The sequence below is a fragment of the Protopterus annectens genome, chromosome 6.part0, assembly GCF_019279795.1.
Source record: "Protopterus annectens isolate FY-2018-M chromosome 6.part0, PAN1.0, whole genome shotgun sequence".
NCBI lineage: Eukaryota > Metazoa > Chordata > Ceratodontiformes > Protopteridae > Protopterus > Protopterus annectens.
In genome coordinates this window covers 1055918090-1055940606 of record NC_056737.1, presented here as the reverse complement: position 1 = coordinate 1055940606, position 22517 = coordinate 1055918090, and the positions used below count along the sequence as shown (strand labels likewise).

General features: G+C 40.3%; 1 protein-coding gene across 1 annotated transcript in view; it reads right to left on the bottom strand.

The window, feature by feature from the left end:
• The window catches only part of DCAF4 (DDB1 and CUL4 associated factor 4), a 693896-nt gene that overhangs the window by 404432 nt on the left and 266947 nt on the right, over positions 1–22517 (bottom strand). The window contains exon 5 of the mRNA XM_044074668.1: positions 1615–1697. Within this exon, the coding sequence (XP_043930603.1) occupies positions 1615–1697 (83 nt within the window). The remainder of the gene's footprint in view (positions 1–1614; positions 1698–22517) is intronic.

Here is a 22517-nt window from a genome sequence, read left to right as displayed (position 1 = left end):
AAGGGGTACAATAGTGAAAGGTTGTCATCCATGTGGTCATTGCAGTTTTTGTAAATATGTTCCTAAGGCTGTATGCTTTTCATTTGTTAATACATCAAATATGTATCAAATTAATATTTCTGGGAATGATGGTACAGACTGGGTCATATATTTGGCCACATGCAGTTCAGCCTTTTATGTTGGACAAACTTTACTTTCATTGAAAGTCAGGATTTCGGAACATCTTAGTGACATTAGATGTGCCAGGGGGTCCAGTGCTTTATATAAACATAATTTACAGCATAAAACTGCAATGTTTCATTTTGTTATTATTGATAAGAGTGTACTAAACAGGGACAACAAAGGATGCTGGCACACCATGCTAAATAATAAAGAGAAAGGTTGTATTATTGGGCTGGGGGCCTTGTTCCCTCCTGGACTTAATGAAAATTTGTAAGAGACCAATCATTTGCAAGAAGTGTGCATTTAAGTCTTGTAACACTGTTTGTTGGTACTGAAGCACTGAAGGTTAATTAAGCCAAAACCAGTATGCTGTTATGGCAGAATAAAGTAAGGGATTATGCTATTTATTAACTATTCTGGCCTTACTTGCATGAATTGGTGGTGGTTTACTGAAAAGGGTAAATCTTCCCTTGTTGGCCTAGTGGTTACTTAGCCTAGGAAACATTTTGGCTTTGTGATCATTCGTTTATTTAAAGTTTTGGCGTTCTCGGCTTGGTTATCTGGTATTTTGGGTATGTGAAGTAGACTCATAGATATATCTATAGCTATATTTATTTATATATCTATATATACATATCACAAACAAGTGCAGAGAGAGCTTGAAGCAGTGTTGCAACCACCAGCAATGCACTCCAAACAGAAAGCAAAACACAGAAACAATGGAAAGCTGTGGAAATGGTATGTTAACAAAGATACATGACCACAAATCAGCAGCAGAGTGCAATTTCTCCTCTTTCAGTACTGACACTTGCAGCAAACTTGGCAATTTTGTTACAAGTAAGTTCCAGTTTCTGATTAGTACATTGGAAGTTATTAAAAGGCAATGATATATAACAAGACCTTGTACAATAAGGAAGCAAGTATGCATAAACAGAGAAAGTCTAGTAAAGGATGATAATTACAGAGGGCGTATCCCAGTAGAAAATTATGTATTTTTCACCATTACAAGTGGCCTCCGAAAGACATGCGTGAATGGGCGTGCCTTCGCTGAAGGTTGGGCATCGGGCTGGCAACTAGGCACCATAAAAATCTACTGCCAATCATTAGCGGACTGGAGTTCCGCTGTGGCGACCCCTAACCGGGAAAAGCCGAAAATAAAAACAACTTTACTTTAGGCAATAAAGCAGCACAGCTATGGTAAAGCTATCCATCTTTACAGACATTCCACATGAAGTTCTAAAAGTCAGGAAGCCTTTCTCTGCAGTGAGGAAAAAACTGCAGGATAAGAAAGTTCACTCCCTACAAAACTCAGCATTGCTTTCAATGGTATACTATTTTTTGATCAATTACAGGTTGCAACTACGAAATTTTCAAAAATGTATTTTATCACAATATAGGCAGAAGGATAGTGGTGGTGTAGAGTTCTTTTCACCTTTAATTATTGTTTCTTACCTGCTATAGGAAGCAGCATTCAAGGAACCTAAAGACCTTTTCTGCACCAGCATAGCAGCATTCAAGCCAAGTCTTGATGTTCTCTAGTGCAAAAGAAAGAACAATTTATTTATTACATTGTGCATTACACCTTAAAAGTCTGAAAACACATGCTCTCTTTAGTATTTAACATAAACACCAATTAAAGTGTTTCTTGAGGGCAGGACATTGCAGCTAATCTTTATGTCATCCAGCACACAAGCATTACAGACATGAAAGCATTTAGCATCCAGTTCAATGGTCTTATATGCCATCATATTTTTTAAATATTTCCTGAGGTACTAATCAAAATATTTTATTACAATCTGTAAATATGGTGCATGTTAGTCAGCATACAAATACAAGTAATGCATTACTGTATCTGTTTGCTCACAGATTTAAACTTGACATTAATTGGACAACTGTATGCCTTTATCCAATTTTACTTACATGTTAAATGACCACTTTAATGGACAAAACTATAATAATTTTGAGAACTACCCTCACATTTTGCCAGTACCGGACTATGCCAAAACCAGTCGACCTAGGTAAAAGTTTTTACCTCTGATGTTTCGGATACTGAGATGATCTGTGACATCAAACAGGTTCATGACTAGAAAATGTGGTAAAATTAAACAATTGTGTGAAGTATATAATAAAAACATCCATAAGAAGCTTGGGCTTAGAGCTATGAAAGTTGACCAAAAAAATCCATATTTTAACAATCTAATTTTTTTTTTTTTGGTGAGGTAGAATATATATATATATATATATATATATATATTTTTGTCCAGTAGAGGGCTGTGCCCCTAACCACATACCTCAACTAATATAACAATCTGCAGAACAAAATTACTATCAACAAGATACAGAGTTTTGGCCCTGTTTAATTACACATTGGGCTGCTATACCATATACGTCTGCAGCTAATTCCAAAATCCAGATCTGTGACACCAACTGCGACACAAGAACATACATACACTGGCAGTTACTTCACATTAACACAATTCACTTTCCAGAAATCTTTTACTATCAAGACAAAGACATTTCATATCAGGAAGGACATACAGTCATCTGTTTCTGAATGCAGCCCGCACTGCTATGCATCTCAGATCTGACCAGCCACTCCTTACAGTTATGTACATTCAACTCTGTTTCAATCATGGTCTAGTCCATGACATCACCATTAATGAGATGGCATCTACTCCGAAACAAAAAGTCAGGAGACCCCTAGATTCGTCCTTGCACCATACCCTAGAAATGCTAAAGACTTCCAAGAACACTGTTCCCAGAGCATACAGGTTAACTGCACTGCTGCTGCAGAATGTTTAGCCATAACTTTTCCTTAACTAACTGTGACAGACATACAAGAATAATTGAAAGTCACTCTAAAGGTCTAGTAATAAAAGCAAATAAATAAAGTACATCAATGGGAAGGGAATTACCAAACTGCAAACTCTGCAGCTGAGTTTCTTCAGTCCAGGATTCATATGGTGAATGGCTAACCCTGCATATCCTGATAAGTTGCAGTGGACTGTACAAATGACCAACACTTTGAAGTTACAGTACTCTGCTCTCCAAGATACGGTGGCCTCAGAACTGATTACTAAAAAGGGGTGGTGGGGGTCTGCCACGGCATGGTGGAGAGTGCAAAGACCTTCCAGGAGAAAAAAAATATTATTGTTTACAACAGTCTAGCACACTGCTACTTGTAAAAAAGACATGTAATCCTAGGTCTATACATCGCACCACAATATTCTTCACCATGGCTGAGTGAGTCTTACAGCAAGAACAGATTTTATTCAACAAATCTCCACTCAAACATTACTGCAAGCAAAAAAACAACTTGAATTCCCTTCATGAACTCAGATCCACAAGCACATCGCTTCTAAATGTACCTAAAACTAAAATGTTTTGGGTGAGAAAAACAAAGAAGGAATTCCAAGGCTGATCACAGATGATATCTGCAACAGCGTAACTAAAAAGGCATTTCTCTGAAGCTTCTGAAAAATTTTCCTTGAGGTGTAGCACCTTCAGAGTTTGTATTATTTATATATTTGTTTACGTATTTATATGCGTTAAATGGGGTAGAGCACCGATCCACATGGACTATTTTCAACCCAATAGCATTATCTACCTAGTGACTTTCTCAGAATCACACAACAGGCAAATGGTTAAGAGGGTACAGGACCCACCTAAACAAAGAAAATGTATTTATTCTCTTTTTACTTTTCTTTCCTGGTGAAGTTTCATTTCAAGTCCTCTGGCCATGACGGAATAGGTTTTGCAGAAACAGTCTGATTAAATACACAGCAGCCGCCTTAAAGTCATACTCTTAGTCTATCGAACAAACTGTGTCCAACATATCAGACAACTACAACTGAGTAAAACATTTACTCATAATAAAAACATTTAAAAAATACCTGAAAATAAAAAGGAAATACAGATACTGGCCATCACCTCAACACTAAAACTTGTGGGCATCAACTGCCTAAACAAACACCACTTACACAAAAACACTTTACTAATCGGGTGTCGCTTCTGAATCTAGCATGTAAACAGTACTTAGGAGATACAGGCCAACTTTAAGGAGGACATCATGTTTACTGCAAGAGGTAAATTTTGCTGCAACTCTTTGTAGAATAAAAGACCATTCTTGTATTAATGTACCTAATGCATACATCCCATACTCACTCAATATTTTCCTTCTAGGTCTTCAGTGAAAAACGGACAAACGTTCATGTATGCTAGATAAAACTGTGGCAAGTTAAGAAAAGTCTGAAACTGCTCAACATCCCAAAGCACACTGCACTGCTACACCAGTGTGTATGACTTATTCTACTGAACCGGTAGCACTGTACTTCTACGACAATTCAGTCTATTCTGTAAAATGTATAAATGTGAACTGCTGATCAGGAACATTCAGTTAATAAAACATACATGCAATGTTAAGTTCATGCATACATTCAATATAATGAGCTGATGTTCACAACAATTTCCTATCACAAACCACTACTTTTCTTGCAAACAATGTAGTCATAAGCATTTTCTTAAAATTCTTTTTAAGATTTTATGAATTATTTTTTCTGTTTTCATGCCTTGTGTATGCTACTAAAACGAATGATATATAGGTTCATAACTTTATAGGTAAGTACTGGGCTAGCAGCCCTTTTCGGTCATTTTAAGTTTGGACAGTCTCCCTTTTTGTGCTTGAAATAACCCATCCCATTTGGTTATAGACTGTCCCATGGTTGATAATTATATATTACCGCTAATGAGAATAACTGGAATCATACCAATCATACCAGAGAAAATTTGAGGGGACCCGTGCATGGGATAAAGCATTTTGGAGCTGCATCTGTCCATTACAGAAGGCGGTCCTGGGGTAAATTTTCTGTTTCCCATTCATAGATCTAAGTTACACTTGAATACGGACACGGATGAACTCTGTTTTATGTGGACTGGGAGTCTGTTCTACAACAGCTGTATACTATGTGAGATATACCTGTCCCTCCAAACTGTTTTGCTGATGTTGCAGAAGAAGTTTAGATCCCTAGACTGAGTATTGCTGATACTATTTGACTTGCTGATGTGCAGTAGGTCCATCAGTAATGGGTCGGAGAATGCTTTGCATGCCAGACACAGGTCAGCTCTTAGCAATCTGTAGGATACCTAGTATAGTGACAGGGCTTTGAGTCGGTCCATGTAGAACATATTGTTTAAGCCTTGTATCCTTTTGGTAAGGTATCTCTGTGGGCATTCCAGTTGTTGCATGTGTCTGGACAGATGCATGTCAAAGGGGGCATGATGTTCAATGACTAGTTTAAGAAGGGCTGAGTAAATAGGTACAATGACATTCCTAGATCTAGACACAATCCCTTTGTTTATAAGCTATGTAATACAGAATGACTTTCTTACAATAACAGATGCATACTGGTCCAAAGTTAGGTCACTCTCTACACAAGTTCCCAAAACCCAAACTGAGTCAACGCTTAGGGGCATATTGGCAATGTGGTAGTTCCATGGGGTAGATGACTTACCAAAAGATAAAATAATGCATTTTCTGGCATTTAGTTTCAGTCCATGATTTTGGCACCAGTCATTTATTTGGGACAAACCTTCCTGCAGGACAGCTAAGTCATTTTGGGATTCAATGACTTCTCGTAGCTTGCAGTCATCTACAATCTTAGTCAGCCAAAGCCCTTTAGCATTGGCTTTTACTTTAGAAATGTAGATGGCAAACGGGAGAGATCCCAGGACAGCACCCTTGGGGACTCCACTGGTGACTGGTCTCTTTGTGGAGATAACTTCCCCTATTTTGAGGATCTGCATCCTACCTGTGAGCCAGTTGTCAATCCATAGGGTGACACAGGTGCTTGTTTCCACTTTATTTAGCTTTGCTACTATGCCTGAGTGGGGAATTGTGTCTAAAGCTTTGGCCAGGTCGAGGTATGCGGTGAGTATCACTATGCCTTCATTCATTGCTTTGGTGATCTTTAAAAAAAAAAAAAAAAATCCACAAGGTTGGCTAAGCATGACCTGCCCTTGACAAATCCAAACTGAGACAGGTCCAGTGTTTGGAGGTTCCCTGTGACTGATTAATTCCATGGTAAGTCTTTTTTTTTCCACGGCTTTTCATATGATACCGATCAGACTTGTGTCTGCAATTGCCTGGGTCTGTGGTAGGTCCTCCATTATGCAGGGGAGTGACTGTAGCTGTTCTCCATTCACTTGGTACAAAACTTGTATGGTGGATGATTGAAGTGTTGTTTGGGATGTGGCTAAAACATGCTTCATGCTATTTAAGATGCATCCAGGGATATTGTTAGGACGCATCAATGCAGCATTTTTAGGTTTTCACAGGATTTTAGGACTTGGTCTTGTGTGGAGACAAACCAGTTTCACGTATATCTTGATGGACAGATGGAAGAGAGAGAGGGGTAAAGTCAGAGCTAAATTTATCAGCCAGTAGGTCCTTTAAATCTTCAGCCTCACTGTAGGTGACATTGTTCACAATCAGCTCAGCACATTGCTTTGCTGTACTTTTGAGATTATAAAAATAACTAAAAAAAAAAAGCTTTGTGATCATCTTTGATTTGGTTAGCTATTTTACCATCAAACGTGGCTTTGGTGGATTTTATTAAGCTTATGAGTTGTTTATTTTGGTGACAAGGGCTTCAATATTCTGGGAATTAATGAACTTGGAGGTAGTGTGGCGAAACGGTCTAAGGTGCTGGATTGGACAGTGCAGTGGTGCAGCGGTAGCGCTGTTGCCTCATAGCAAGAGGTTCTTTAGTTCAATTCTCGGCTGGGGTGCCTTCTGTGTGGAGTCTGCATGTCCTCCCTGCATTCGAGGGGTTTCCTCTGGGTACTCCAGTTTCCTCCCATGTTACAAAGAAATGTGTCTGGACCGTTTCTCCCCGGGCCCTCCGCTGAAAATTGCCTTTGTTCCAAGTTGGACTTTCCCTCTAAACAAATGTTAAATAAATAAATAACTACTTCTTACTTTTAGCTAAAATAATTTTCTTTTTATTATAAAGCTTGTTGATATTACAGTTCCACCACATGGGCTTGCTTTGGGGGTTTTCCCTGCACTTATTCCTACATCATACATCTACATCTATGCAGCTGTCTGCATGCTGGTATAGTGTGGTGGTGCACGTTTCTGCATATTCAGTGGAGTTAAATGGGTTTGGTGGAGATTTGAAGCTTGCCAATGTATCACTTAGGTGTACGTAGTTTGTCTTAAAGAAATTTCCAAAGGTCCCTTGGGTAGAAGGGATCTCTGGTTTCAGTTTTATTTTAAAAAGGGACTGCTTTACTGTCAAACTTAACAAGTGATGAAGATATGCAATAGATGGTGCAAGATGCTCCAATATTAGCAAGGACAAGCTCCAAGATGTTATTCCCCTAGTGAGTGACTAATTGTTCCAAAGCATTTGTATTGCCAAAGTCCAGGAACCTCTGTTATTGTACACTAGTGGTGGTGTAGGTTTCCAAGTTTGTAGTTGGAGAGCTTAGATCACCTACAAAAATTAGTACTGCCTTTAATACTGAGTGGTTCTAGTTCCTGTAGACAGACGCACCATGGATGGATTCAAAAAATCCTGCAATTAGCCACCAAAGCAGAGTTGCACCTAACTCAATGTAAAACTACCAACAATAAGTCAAAAAAAATTTTGAGATAAGCTTAAGCAACTTGTAATTACCATTTTAACTAGCTAAATGGAGTGATTCAAAAATAGATTAATGTAACACTAAGCCAAAGGCCTGATTCCAGAGGCTGAGATGCATGTTGAAATTTCCAATATACAGCAACACTTTTGGGCAGAATTCATAGAACAGCATAATAATGCAATACTGAAGTTACTCACTGGAGCTACATTGAGTCGGATACTCAATGTTTCATTTTATTTGCATTTCTAAATGAATTTGCTTACCCCGGAAAATGACAAGATCCTAGGTAGCTCACATTCCGAGCCTGACATTGCTATGCTGCCAAGCTGTTAATGGGAGAACAACTTGCTCAGCAAGGCAGATATGTGCCAAGTGACCTTGTGGATTAGCTTAAGTCACCAAACCAGAGAATTAATTATACAGGAGGACTCAGTTTGAAGTATTCTTTGTAAATTGCTGCTTGCAACTCAGATACAGCATTATAGCTTGATTAAAACCTTTACACAAGTGCATCACAGAGATTGTGAATCTGGCTGCATATCTGATGATCTCAACAGGCTCCTCCATACTAAGCAGATAAACAAGATATTATTATCATGCCTTCTTATATGCAGCTTCAAAACTTCTCATATTCCACAGCTCCTCTGGACCTTTTCTGCATCCTTATGCCCGGGTTAAGAGGTGTACACCTCATTGGACCCCCCCACAGTTCTCTAACTTCTCAAAACAGATGTCACTTGGATGAGATAAAGTGATAAGAACATAAAATTATAAATCTAAGTGCTCTGATACATAGAAAATTCATGCACACAGAGCTGAGGAGCTACAGGAAACACCACAAAGGAAGGGGATAGAGGTCCAGAAACAAAAGCCTTATAGCATAAGATCTTGTAAAAAAAAAAAAAAAAAGCAGTAAGAGACAGCAGCTATCCTGTCAAAAGATGACCGACTCCTGCAGTGGACAGCCAAGCCTCTAGTAAACACAAAACCAAGGTATAGGAAGGTCGAACCCAGAATTAATATTTATGCCCAAGAGAAACAAACTAACTTATTAAAAATCTTAACAAGATTAAGCCTAAAATAGTTTAGGTCGTAGCTGTAATATTCTGCATATTCCTGATTGTGTTGTGGGCCTAGATGTTTGTTACAGGCTGTTTTCTGAGCTCATTGTCCAAGCCACCTTAGTTAGCAAAGACCATCCCCCACTTCAGTGAGAGTTTAGTGTTTATGGTCATTGTCTAGTTGGGTTGCCAGGGCTACGGCTTGGAGAAAGCACCTCACTGGTTCTTTTGGGCTTTTTTTTAACGTTGTTTCAGGTTTCAACTTTTTGTTAAGAAGTTAACTTGAGTGTTTTAGCCATTACACACAGAGCTATCTGAGGAGGAGCAGCTGATCTGTGATATACAGCAATAAGTAGCCTTTTTTTGCTTATTTGTAGTAGTTATTGCATATTCTAGATATTTATCCCAATGTTACTGTAAAATGCATACTTGTACTGTATTTCATAGCTATTGGCTCACTTGTGATAAACATTTCTGTTGTGGTTTTCCACCCTCCCTCCCTACTGGCATCTTGTCTTTATACTTGCTGGCCTTGCAGTTGCCCGCCCCTACTCTAAACTTGATCTTGGACAGTCCTCCCACTCTAGTGTCATAAGCTCATTCTACCTAATACAGAGAGAACATCTGAGAAGGCCAACCCACTTAGTTTCTTTCCTTCTGTCCCTCCTTTCTCCCTTTCTTTAAAAAAAAATTGTCTGAATATCCTTCTGTTGCTTGTGCTTCTCAAAAATTTTGGAAATATAGCGTATATTTTAGTGCATTTATTAAAACTATATTTGCCTTAATATTGCTACAACTCAAGTGCTCTAGGTTGCACTGCATCTGAATTGTTTTAGTGTGTTTAAGCTGCTTTTCTGTAAGTACAGACTTTTCTATATATGTAGACTAGCTACTTATTCTACTTTATTACTAGTAGCCTCTTAAATTGTTTTTCAGTTGTGCACTTGCCTTGCTTCATTTAAAAGGTTTTAAATTGCTAATTTTGTAGAGTTTTGATTGTATTTACTGTTTAGGGCTACACACTCAAGTGCATTAGCCTTTTCTGTGTTTGTTTAGTGTATTATTGCATTGTTTAGCCTGTTTTAACGAAGAAAAAAAATACTATCTTGTTTGCTCGTTTCCCGCCTTTCTTAGCTTGTATAGTCCAGGCCCCAGGCTTTGCTGGTTTCAGGACTTTATTTTCTGTGTTCAGAGCTATCCAGACCTTGCTGTGGTAGAGGGAAGTCCTACTGCTTACCAGTGGGAGTGGTGAGCATTGTACTGCCCGTCTGACACTAGAGGAGTGGTTTCCAGTGCAGAAATTGTAATTTTAGCCATTTTGGGCTGATTGCTATCCTTTTCAACTTTCTGGCTTAAAAATGTGCGTGATTGCGCATTTTTCACATCGTGCAGCACTGCTGGACTAGGTTTAAACTATTCCAGATGCCAGAAAGTCTGCTCTTCAAATACTCCCTTAGAAGTAGCTGGTTTCTCAGTAGCACTAAAATCTGAACCCCTGTGACTAGCATTTGCTCTATAACCTGCTGGAAAGCACTAGGAAGCCTTAAACTGATACAAGTACTCAACTCTCCTTGTTAATAAGGAGAAATTAATCGTAGGCGAGAAACAGCCTATAACTGCAAAGTACCTTGCAAAGGTAAGAGAAAACAGCTTTTGTACTTTACAAAAAAGCACCTAAACAGATATGTCCAAGGCTCAGCTTCCGGTGATTTCTCCTGTCCACCTGGTGAATCTGGGCATACTGGGGCAATGCAGCAACTGCCTCATGTACACAGACAACCCTCTCCTCCTACCACCCAACATTACAACCTGCGAGAGATGCACTTACAGAGCCAAACTGGAAGCAAAGCTCTCTCCAGCAAAGATTGTGCTAGACAGTCAAGAGGAGAAGGTTAACATCTGCACTACACCTCAAGCAACACATAGCCCTTCAAAACCCACACCATCAACACCCACACATAGCAACACTAAACCGACATATGCGGAGGCCCTTAACATTAACCTGCCCAAGCAACAAGGACCTCCGAAGCTGAAACACAAACAAACACCAGTCAAAACCAAAGTGACACACAGCTCACAACACCAGTGTGCCACCCAACAACAACCCCTAAGGCAAGACAACGTACCTAACACTTTAGTCATAGGTGACTCTATAATCAGGCACACTGATGTCCCACTCACCAGGCTGAACAAGGAGAAAATTCCAGTCAGCTGCCTGTCAGGTGCCAGGATCTGCCACATAACGCATGCACTCAAGTCACTCCACAACAAGTACAAATATGACTCTTGTCATTGTCCATGTTGGAGTGAATGACTTGAGACATACCTCCCTGAACTACATGAAAAGAGATATGGAAGAGCTCTCGGATCATGTAGCCCAGGCAGGTATGACCCTAGCCCTGAGTAGCATCCTGCCTTCGCCCAGAATGATACCACAGTATAAGGACAAAATGACTGACTTTAACAATTGGCTAAGCTTCTGGTGTCATTCAAAGGGGATCCAGTATCTGTCTGCCTGGGACGAGACAAACCACAATACTTTGCCAGAGAAGGTCTGCACCTGTCACCCCTGGGATTCAGGTTACTGGCTAAAGCTCTTGCCACCCCTATAATGCCTTTTTTAGGGAAGGTTCAAAAGACAAAACCACCACCGTAACAGATACAAGCATGCAAAATCTGAAGGTAATGCTACTCAATGCTAGAAGTCTAAACCTCAAAATGCACTCTCTCGAGGCACTCCTAAAAATTGAGAACATCTATATCTGTGCAGTAACTGAGACTTGGTTCAAGGCTCCAGAGAGCACCCCTGAAATACCAGGCTACAACCCTTATCACACTTTTCGGCCACCAAACCAAGACCAAAACACTGAAGGTGGAAGAGTGTCCATATTCACCAAGGATATTCACACCTCCAGGCTAGTTGCCCAACACAATGCATCTGAAATTCTCCAGGTGCAACTAAGACTAGGTAAGACTGCAATCCAAATTGTAGCTTGCTACAGATCCCCCACCATGCCCCAAGATTCTCACTACACCTTTCTAAATATACTGGAAAATATTAAGATACAAACAAACACCCTAATACTGGGTGATTTCAACTACTCTGCCATTAACTGGGAAAACTACTCGTGTACCAACACCTTTGCCCAACGGTTCTTGGAATTCATAAATTCCAACGCCCTGGATCAACTAATCCATTGTCCCACCAGGGGCTCGAATATCCTAGACCTGGTCATTACCAACATGGGAGATAGATGCTCCACACCAGTGGTCACCCCCTCATTGGTCTGGTCTGACCATAAGTAAATCACCCTTGACATCCACATCCCACCCCCACTCCCCAGTAAGGAAACCTCCGTAACAAACTTCTCCAAAGCCAACTTCATGTTACTCAAGTCAGAAGTGACAAACTTCATGACACCCATGCAGACTTAAAGTTCGACTGCTGAACCCTACACTAAGGCACTGTAAGAGCACATCCACTCGTGCATGAATTGTAACATCCCAAATAGAACCAAGTCACTCTCCTCCGAATAAAGGAAGCCAATCTGGTGATCCTCTGCCATAAACAAACTATACAACGGAAGAAAACAACTGTTGCAGAAAAGAGGAAAATCCCAGGATGCAAAAAACTTCCTCAACAGCCTCAGTAAGAAGCTGAGATCCCTCATAAAATTGCCAAAGATTCCAAAGACAACCACAAGGCATTCTATAGTTATGTCAAGAATCTAAATGGCAATGCTCAGATATGCTCTGAGCTACAACAGAATGGCATTAAATATACTGATCCCAAGAATACTGCCAATATCCTGGCAGATCGATTTAGTGCCAACTTCACCCCCCTCTCACCCCCTAAAGGGCCCATCTCAATACCAAAAGATTGCCAAATTCTGGTAATCATGGCTATACAGGTAGAAACTGCACTCTCCAAAGCTAAGAATACAGCATCCATGGGAGCAGATGACATCCCGGGCTGTGTACTACATGAACTACAAAATGAACTGGCACCTCACCTAAGTGTCATGTTTAATCATAGCCTCACCTCAGGCTTCGTGCCCACTGAGTGGCGCACAGCTACAGTTATCCCACTCCACAAGGGGGGATCCACCTTGGATCCCGGGAACTACCGTCCCATCAGTCTGACAGGCTTGATCTGCAAGGGCATGGAATGCATTATCATGGAACTTATAAACAAAGACATTGGCAACCTTCAAACACTGGACCCCACCCAGTTTGGGTTTGTGAAAGGCCGATCTTGTCTCCTGAACCTGATTGACTTCTTTGAATCGGTCTCCAAAGCTGTGGATGAGGGAAAGCTGGTCCACACAGCCTATCTGGACCTCGCCAAGGCCTTCAACACCATCCCCCACTCTGGAATCATAGATAAACTTGCTAAGCTGAGCATAAATCCCTACTTCACTCAATGGGTTGCCAACTGGCTTACTGACAGAACCCAGACTGTAAAAGTAGCCGACTCCAAATCCAGCTCCAGACAAGAGACAAGTGGTGTACCTCAGGGTTCAGTCCTGGGACTGCTCTTGTTTGCCATCTACTTCTCTGAAGTACTGGCCAACACTAAGGGACTCTGGCTAATAAAGTTCGCAGATGACTGCAAACTGGGAGCCATTACTGAATCTCCAAATGATGTGGATATTCTACAAAAGGGCCTTACAGAAACAGATACTTGGTGCCAGAGCCATGGGCTCAAGCTTAATGCCCTTTGGGAAAAAACATGTACCCATGAATTACCACATACATGGCAGTACACTAAACACCGAAAGTGTGATGAGAGACTTAGGGACACAGGTGGACAGTGGTCTCACCTTCGATAACCACATCGCAACAACAGTCAGGAAATCCTTCTATGTGGCACACCTCATCACTAAGGGCTTTTCTTCCAGAAAAAAGGAGGTCAATGTCTCACTGTACTCATCCCTCATTTGACCCATTGTAGAGTACAACGCCCCGTTTGGTATGTACCTCACAAGACATCTGCAACAGCTGGAAAGGTCACAAAAATACCTCACTAAAAGAATCACAGGCCTAAAGCAGATGCCATATGCTGACCGTCTAAAAAACCTCCAGCTATACTCTGTGGCATATCGTCTACTCAGAGACGATCGCTGCTTAACATACAAGGCCATGTCAAACCCTGAGCTGTTGGACATGCTCCATTTAAAGAAATCCCAAGCCCTCAGAGCCACACGCTCCAGGGATCTAAATCTTTTCATCACAATGAACAAAACATGCTGGAGGGATAGGTTCCTGACTAGAGACTCCCCATACTCTGGAATAGACTGCCCATACATGTCAAGCAGAGCGCCTCCTTGACCCTCTTCAAAAGGAACCTTGACGATTGGATGGGAGATAGGAAATTCACCCCGGGGATCACGTCAGTCGCCCTGCTAGACAGGGTTCCAGGGAAGTAAATAGTTTGGGAAGAAATATCCAGGGAATTGTTATGGCTAGGCTTGTATATAGGCCCTAGGGCCGATAGCCTAGTACCAACCTATGAACCTAAGCTCTTCCATTCATTAAATCATAGGAATTCATCAGAACAGTGATAACATAACCATGCTACGTTAATATAACAAACCTAAACAGTCACATGTCTAAAATGCTCTTAAGTAAAAAAAAAATAAAAAAATAAAAAAAAATCACCAGCCTCAGCATTTTGTAAAGTAAGATCAAAGAAGTTTGGCAAAAGTTTTTGGATGTGATTTATTACTGAAATATTTATTTTCAAATGTATTTAGCTGGCAATGTTATAAAAACATATTTATTTTGGTGGTTTTAAAAGTTTAATTAAATGATTAATTTTATGTTTTGATGGGAGCATTTTAGACATATGACTGTTTAAGTTTGTTATATTAACCTAGCAAGGTTATGTTATCACTGTTTTGATGAAGTCCTATGATTTAATGGATGAAAGCGCTTAACCTCGTTAAGATTTTTAATAAACTAGTTAAGTTTCTCTTGGGCAGAAATATTATTTCTGAGTTTGACCTGCCTATACCTCGGTTTTGTGCTTACTAAAGAGTGCTACGAGTAGGCTCCAGCCACAGAAATGTTCCATCCCGAGTGTGAAGTGGCACCATCAGTTATGCATGCTGGTCATTTAAAACAAAATCTTATGCACACCGTTCTATCTGAGCTCTCTAAATACAAGGCAAAAATTCATAGATTCATAGACTGTTACTATGGTAATGACCCAGGGAGCCTTTCTAAGCCTAGCCAAGATTTCCAAAAAGTATAAGGATGTCCTGTAAAAAAATTCTGCGATACACTGTGTAAAGCTAGCTGGTGTCACATTTCTTCTAAGTATTTTGAAGAGGCTAACATACTTTTAACATGATACTAACAATGACATGAATAATGGACTGATGCTTCATCCCAGGATTAGGAAACCCTCAAAGCAGAATCATACTTTGGGGGCTTCCAAGTTATCCGCACATTGACTAACAGCTTATTTCTGGCTCGCCTAGTCTGAAAACAGAAACTTAGCATTGAAAGTCAGTGGACCTGGAATTCTGGGTAAATTTCAGTAACTGACTAGTAAGTGCACTGCCTGGATGCCAGGAAGAAAGAAATATAAAGGACCTGGAGGAAATCAGCTGTAAAAGGTCTAGAAGAACACATACTGGGAGAAGTACTGGTGTTGTTCAGCAAGAAGCAGTGCAAGTTTCAGACATGACTTCCAGTAATCTACAGGAAAGTATAAAGCAGCTGCACATAGACATGGTTAAAAATAAACAAAACACTGGAGTACATCAAAACAAACAAAAAAAAAGCTGGAAAATGGAAGAAGCTTTGAACAGATATTTAGATAAAGTGTCAGAACTACAAAACTCAGAGGTTTAAATGAAGAAAAGGCTGGCTGAATATGAGACTGCACAAGAACAGATGTTTCAAAAAATAACAGAATTAGAGGACAGAACACGTAGGGAAAACCTTAGATTTTCTGCAGTACCACAGAAGCTGGAAGGTACAGTTATTTTTAAATGTAATGTGAATACTAGTTTAAACAGGTACTTTTTTTTCTTTTTCTCTCCTCTTTTCTCTTTTTCCTTGATTGTTTTAAGAAATGTAGGCACTACAACATTACAAAAAAAGGAGACAGGAAGGGTCTGGTTAAGAGAGTATGACAAAAGAAAAAATACCATGCCTTTTCTCATGTTTGCATAAGGGAATGACTGGATCAAGGCCCTTGGCTTTATCCAGTAATAAGTTTTAACACAAAGCAAGTAAATGAAAATGTTGAATATTATAAGCTCCAGTAAATAATGTATCCTTAGTAATTTTGTGTCTGGTTTGCATGTCCCTAGAAGATAATCTGATAAAGAGAAATGGATTGGAACAAGTGTTTAACGAAAGCATGCAAGTGTTTTCTCAGCTGGGACAGCTATAAAGATTAGACAAAACCACAGGATCATAGGAAGTTACTAGGCTATTGGCCCTTATAAGCCTAGCCAAGAATTTAGCCCATGCATACACAAATCAGCACCCGATGCCCCTGTCCAGCAGGGACACAGGTGGGTGGAATTCCAGGGATGTATTTTCTATTTTCCATCCAGTTATCCAGATTACGCTTAAAAATGTGTGAAGAGGTACTCTGCTTGATGTGGACAGGAAGTCTATTCCATAGATGGTGGAGTCTCTGGGACACAAATCTGTCCCGCCAGCAAGTCCTACTGATGTCACAGTCCAGGTTGAGGCTGCATGTGTACTCGAGTGGAGCTTGACTTGCGGATATGCAGCAGTCCCATCAAGGCGGGGTCCAAGATCGCCTTGTATGCCAGACAGAGGTCACCTCTGAGGAGTCTGTATGAAACAGAGTAGAGGGATAGGTCTTTTAGCCTATCTGTGTATGGTAGATTACTGAGACCCTGGATTCTCCTGGTTTGGAACCTCTGTGGTCTCTCCAGCTGTTGTATGTGCTTTGCGAGGTACAAGCTGAATGGGGAGTTGTACTCAGTAATGGGACTTATAAGGGAAGAATACAGGGACGTTATGACCTCCTTGTCCCTGGATGAGATACCCTTACTTATGAGGTGGGCCAAGTAAAAAAACTTTCCATACAATGGAAGCAACATGGTGGTCAAAAGTCAGGTTGCTATCAATCTGGGTGCCCAAATCCCTCACAACTGACTGCATGCTTAGAACACTGTTATTTATATGATAATTTGTGGGGGCATCTCTCTCCCCAAAGGGGATGATGACGCATTTTTTTGTATTCAGCTTGAGGCCATGTTCCTGGCACCAGTCATTTGTTTGGGTAAGACCCTCTTGAAGTATGTCCATGTCACCAGAGGAATTGATGGCAGCTTGCAACTTGCAGTCATCTGCAAACTTGGTCAACCATAGCCCACTGGTTTTGGCCTGTACCTCAGAAAAGTATATCCTAAATAACAGAGGACCCAAGACCAAACCCAGGGGTACGCCACTCGATACGGGTCTACTGCTTGAAGGGGCTTCCCCTATTTTGACTAGGTGGGTTCTATCAGTGAGCCAGTTAGCTACCCATCTGGTAACATACGGATTGATGCCTAGTTGAGCGAGTTTATCTATTATGCCCGAGTGGGGAATAGTGTTGAAGGCCTTGGCCAGGTCATGGTAGGTGGTGTGTACTGTCTTCCCCTCATTCATGGCTTTGGTAACTGTCTAAAAAAGTCAACCAGATTTAACAGACATGACCTCCCCTTGACGAAGCCAAACTGTGTGGGATCAAGTGTTTGGAGGTTGCCAATGTCCTTTTTAATGAGGTCCATGATAATCCATTCCATGATCTTGCAGATCAGGCTAGTTAGGCTTATGGGTCTATAATTTCCCAGATCAGTGGATGCTCCACCTGTGTGTAAAGGGATGACAGTGGCTGTCCTCCACTCAGCTGGGACAAAACCGGTACTCAGGCTTTGGTTGAATAGGGCACCTAATGGTGCTGCAAATTCCTGCTTGAGTTCATGTAGAATGCAGCTTGGGATGTTATCAGGTCCTATGGAGGCTGCATTTTTTTGCCATTGAGAGAGCAGTGATGACCTGATCCTTAGATATAAGGGGAAGGGGGAAGGTACTGAGAATGTCCTGATTTACTGATTGGGGGGGGGGGGGGGGGCAGAGGGGTGAAATTGTAGCTGAATCTGTCAGCCAGCAAGTTTGCAATATCTACAGCATTTGTATATGTGGTGTCCTTAACCACCAGTTCTGAACAGATTTGGGTGCTACCTTTGAGATTATGGACATATGCGAAGAAGGCCTTATGATTGTCTCTAGTAGATGTGGCCAATTTGGACTAGAAGTTTGCTTTGGAGGATTTCACTAGTGCTCTTATTTGCTTGTTTAGGCTGAGGAGAGATTGCTTCCAATTGGGCACCTGCTCCTTCTTGGTCCTAGACAGCAATTTTTTTCTTTTGCTATGGAGTTTATTTATTGCAGATGTCCACCAGACAGGTTTACTCTTCCTTGTGGAGGATATTTAGTCCTGTCAGGTATTTCTGATTCCACGCATCAATATAAATGTTCGTATAGTAATTTGGTATAGTTTTAGATACTGATGCTAGTTCCTAGAGAGGGGGAGGGGGCTGTGAAACTGTTTATACCATCCCTCAGGAGGCTGTAATCAGCTTTGGAGAAGTTTTTTTGATTGACCCTAGCTAGAGGGGGGGGGGGGGTAGGGGAGATAGTGACTTTGAACATGACACCTTTATGGTCGGATCTTACAAGGGGAGGATGATACTGCAGGGATGCTGCAGTGGTTACTCATGTTGGTTAATACCAAGTCCAAGATATTATCACCTCTTGTGGGGGTATCGACTAGCTGTTCCAAAGCATTTGCAATGACAAAAATCAAGGAATCTCTGGGCATTTGTGTTCTGGCAAGAGTAGTTCTTTCAGTCTATGTTTGGGTAATTAAAGTCACCCAGGATCAGGGTAATGGGTTGCATCTTGATAGATTCGAAGAGGTCTAGATAGGCAGTTTGGGCATCTTGGGTTAGATTTGGGGGCCGGTAGCTAGCTATGATTTGTATAAGGGTCATGTCAATAGTTAACTGTACCTGGAGTGTTTCCTCTGCGTCACACTGTTTGACCAGCCTGGAGGTGTGTATATCTTTAATATATATTGAAACTCCACCTCCTTTGGCTTTACTACCCACAATTTGAGGTCTGAATTTATGATAGGATGAGTAACCAGGTAAGGCTGGGGTGCGCTCCACAGCTTTGAACCAGGTTTCTGTGACTGCACAGATGTGAGCATTTTCCAGGGTTAGGAATGAATGCAATGAGTGCATTTTCATGTTTAGACTCCTAGCGTTTAGCAGCATGACCTTTAATTTGTGTTTTGTTGAAATTTTTATGTTGGTAGTTTAACCTCATCACTTTTCCTAAAAAAAGGCACTACAGGCGAGGGCAAGAGCCTTTGCCAGAATCCTGAAGCCCAGATGTGACAGATGCAAGCCATCTCTGGCAAAGCATCGTGGTCTGTCGATCACGTCTTCTCAGGCAGTCAGGTACTGGATCCCCATGGAATGACACCAGAAACTAAGCCAATTGTTAAAGTCAATCATTTTATGTTTGTATTCAGGCATCATTCTGGGTGACAGTAGAATGTTGCTTAAGGCTAAGGACATACCTGCCTGGGACACATATTCAGCGAGTTCAGTCATGTCTCTCTTCATATAGTCCAGGAAGGTACATCTCAAGTCATTCACACCAACATGGACTATGACAGAGTCATAACAGTACCTGTTGTTGAGAGACCTGAGTGCGTGTGTGATATGGCAGAATCTGGCCCCTGACAGACAACTAACTGTGACTTTCTCCTTATCCAGCCTGGTGAGAGGAACATCTGTGTGTCTCACAATGCAGTCACCTATGACTAATATGTTAGGTTTATGGTTAAGCCTTAGTGGTTGTGAGACACAGGTGTGTGAACTATGCATGGTATGTGGTTTGGAGGGCTGTGGCGATAGCGTGTGTTTTTACATCTGAGGTTTTTGCCTCAGAGGTCTCCTTTGTATGGGTATGTTTTTGTTGATGACCTCCACATAAGTGGGTGTGTGTTGTGTAGGTGTGGGTGGTATTTGAGGTGTAGTGATTGTGTTGACAACCTTCTCAATGCCAGATATATTGGCTTGTGAGCGAGAAAGCTTGGACTCTAGGTTCCTAATGTAATTGCATCTCTCGCAAATTGTGTTCCTAGGTGGTGGTAGTAGTAGCTGGTTGTCTGTGTACATAACGCAGTTGCTACACTCTCAGCATGCCCATATCAACCAGACTGGCAAGAGAAACTGCAGGAAATTGTCCATCTATATTTTTCAGAAGCTGAAAGAAGGCCAGGGAGAGCTAAGGGGTTAGCCTAAGGCCCAAGTGCTTAAACCAAAACTAAGAGGCTTAGAATAACACTTACAATTTAAACAGGCTATAAACAAGCAGTAACAAATGCAACAGAAAAGATGCCATTGAACACTTTTAGAGAACAAGCCGCAGCAAGTAGCAGAAAAAGCAAGATGAAGTAATGGAGCATGAGGAAAAAACACAAATACAGGAAAAGAAGCTGAATAAAGTGTTTTTTTTTGTTAGTAAAGTGGAAAGGGAAACAGAAGGAACAGAAGAAAATTCAAGGTTAAGGAACTAAGGGGTTTGACCTTCCCTAATTATCTCTGTATTAGGTAGAATGAGTTAATGAGATGGGGCTGGGAAGAGTGTCCCTTATCAAATTTACAGGAGGGGTGGGCAATAGCAAAAGCCAGAAACTATAAAAGCACAACAACAACTGGGTGGGAGAAAACAAAAATTCAACCACATATCAGCAATTATACAAATGGAGACACAGAAAAGTAAATAATTCAGTCAAACAAATAAATAAATAACAGTGCAGTAAACTAGTGCAGAACTGTTACACAAATAAAAAACAATGCATTACTGACAAGCAAATAAATGCAACCAGTGTAGTGTTGATAAGAAACACTGAACAATTAGATAAAGTGTGAAAAATATACTTATGTAGCTCTGTAATTCAGATTGTTTAAGAAGTACTCTCAGCCAGGCACAAATGGAGCTCAGCAAGATAAGCAGGGATTCAACTCAAATGCAATAATTTTATACCAGCAGATAAAAGACCCTTCCAACGTCATACCCTGCGGCAAAGAGATAACACAGAAGCTGTTTGACCAGTTTTACCTCTCTGGACTGAGTATACAACAAACACCCAGTAGGGACGGGCAACAGCAAAAGCCACAAACTATACAAAAATCTAACCACACATATCAGCAATTACATAAATGGAGACACAGAAAAGTAAATAATTCGGTCAAACAAATAAATAAAAACAGTGAAGTAAACTAGTGCAGAACTGTTACACAAATAAATTAAAAACAATGCAGTACTGATAAGCAAATAAATACAACCAGTGCAGTGCTAATAAAAAACACTGAACAATTAGATAAAGTGCGAAAAGTATACTTATGCAGCTGTCTAATTCAGATCATTTAAGAAGTACTCTCCATCAGGCACAAATAGAGCTCAGCAAGATAAGCAGGGATTCAGCTCTTACTAAAAGCACAGACTGTACCCTGTGTCTTAACATGAATGACCACTCCTTTTTGGTTAACCCTAGTCTGTCTGTATGGCTATAAGTTTAGAACTTTTGTTCTTATTAGGCAGGTAAAACTTATTTTTTTATCACTTGTGACATACGCAAATTTATATTTACATAAAAGTAAACAAACTGTTCTAACAAGTTCATGTTTACAAACATGCTTCACGTATATTGCTATATATATTATATAACCTAAGCAACATTACATAAATTATTCAATTCCTGCCTATTTTAAACTTCAAATTGTGACGATGTACATAGTTTCCTGTGTTAATTAATAGGTTTTAGGGGCTACTGGAGGGTGTTTGTTTTTTTGTGAGGGCTTTCAATAAAACAAATGTTTTGTAAGATGTGACACAGGCTCAAATGGATATGACAAGAAACAACTGTATAAAAGACCAAGCTGTCAAACAGTACATGCATGTAACATAAAAGTTGGAACTAGACATGTAACAAAAAGTAGTTATACATAAAAGGTGGGAACAATAACTATATAAGAAAATGATGCTTTCTGTAATGTCTTTACATATGAATGGTCTCACAGATAAATACAAAACAGAAAGAATAGTGAACTATTTTAAATTTAGAGTGCAAATTGCTATGCTACATGAGACACACATAAAAAGAACTGAACACGTTAATTTGATAAAGAAAAGTTTTCAGAATGGTTATTCAGCAGAATAACTGGGGCAAAGGAAAAGAGGAGTACTTATATTACAGTAGAGAGTCGATTATTCAAACTAATTGGGACTTAGGGCAGTTCGGATAATCAAAGAGATAATTGAACTGGATAAAATAACTAAACATTTTTTAATTAAATATTCTATGTTGGGAAATTACAGCAAGTGTTTTTTTAATTAGAGTTACTTTTCCCGTTATTACTTCTATGTCGTGTGTGGGTTTAAAGTACTGTCTGTTTACAGTGTTGAAATATTGCCCTGACCATGGGAGTGACATAGTAAACAAACTGCATGAGGTGGTAGGACATTGTTATTAGACTGAAATTTGTCAGAATTTTCTGATCTAACCAGTACCTTGCATGAATTATAAAC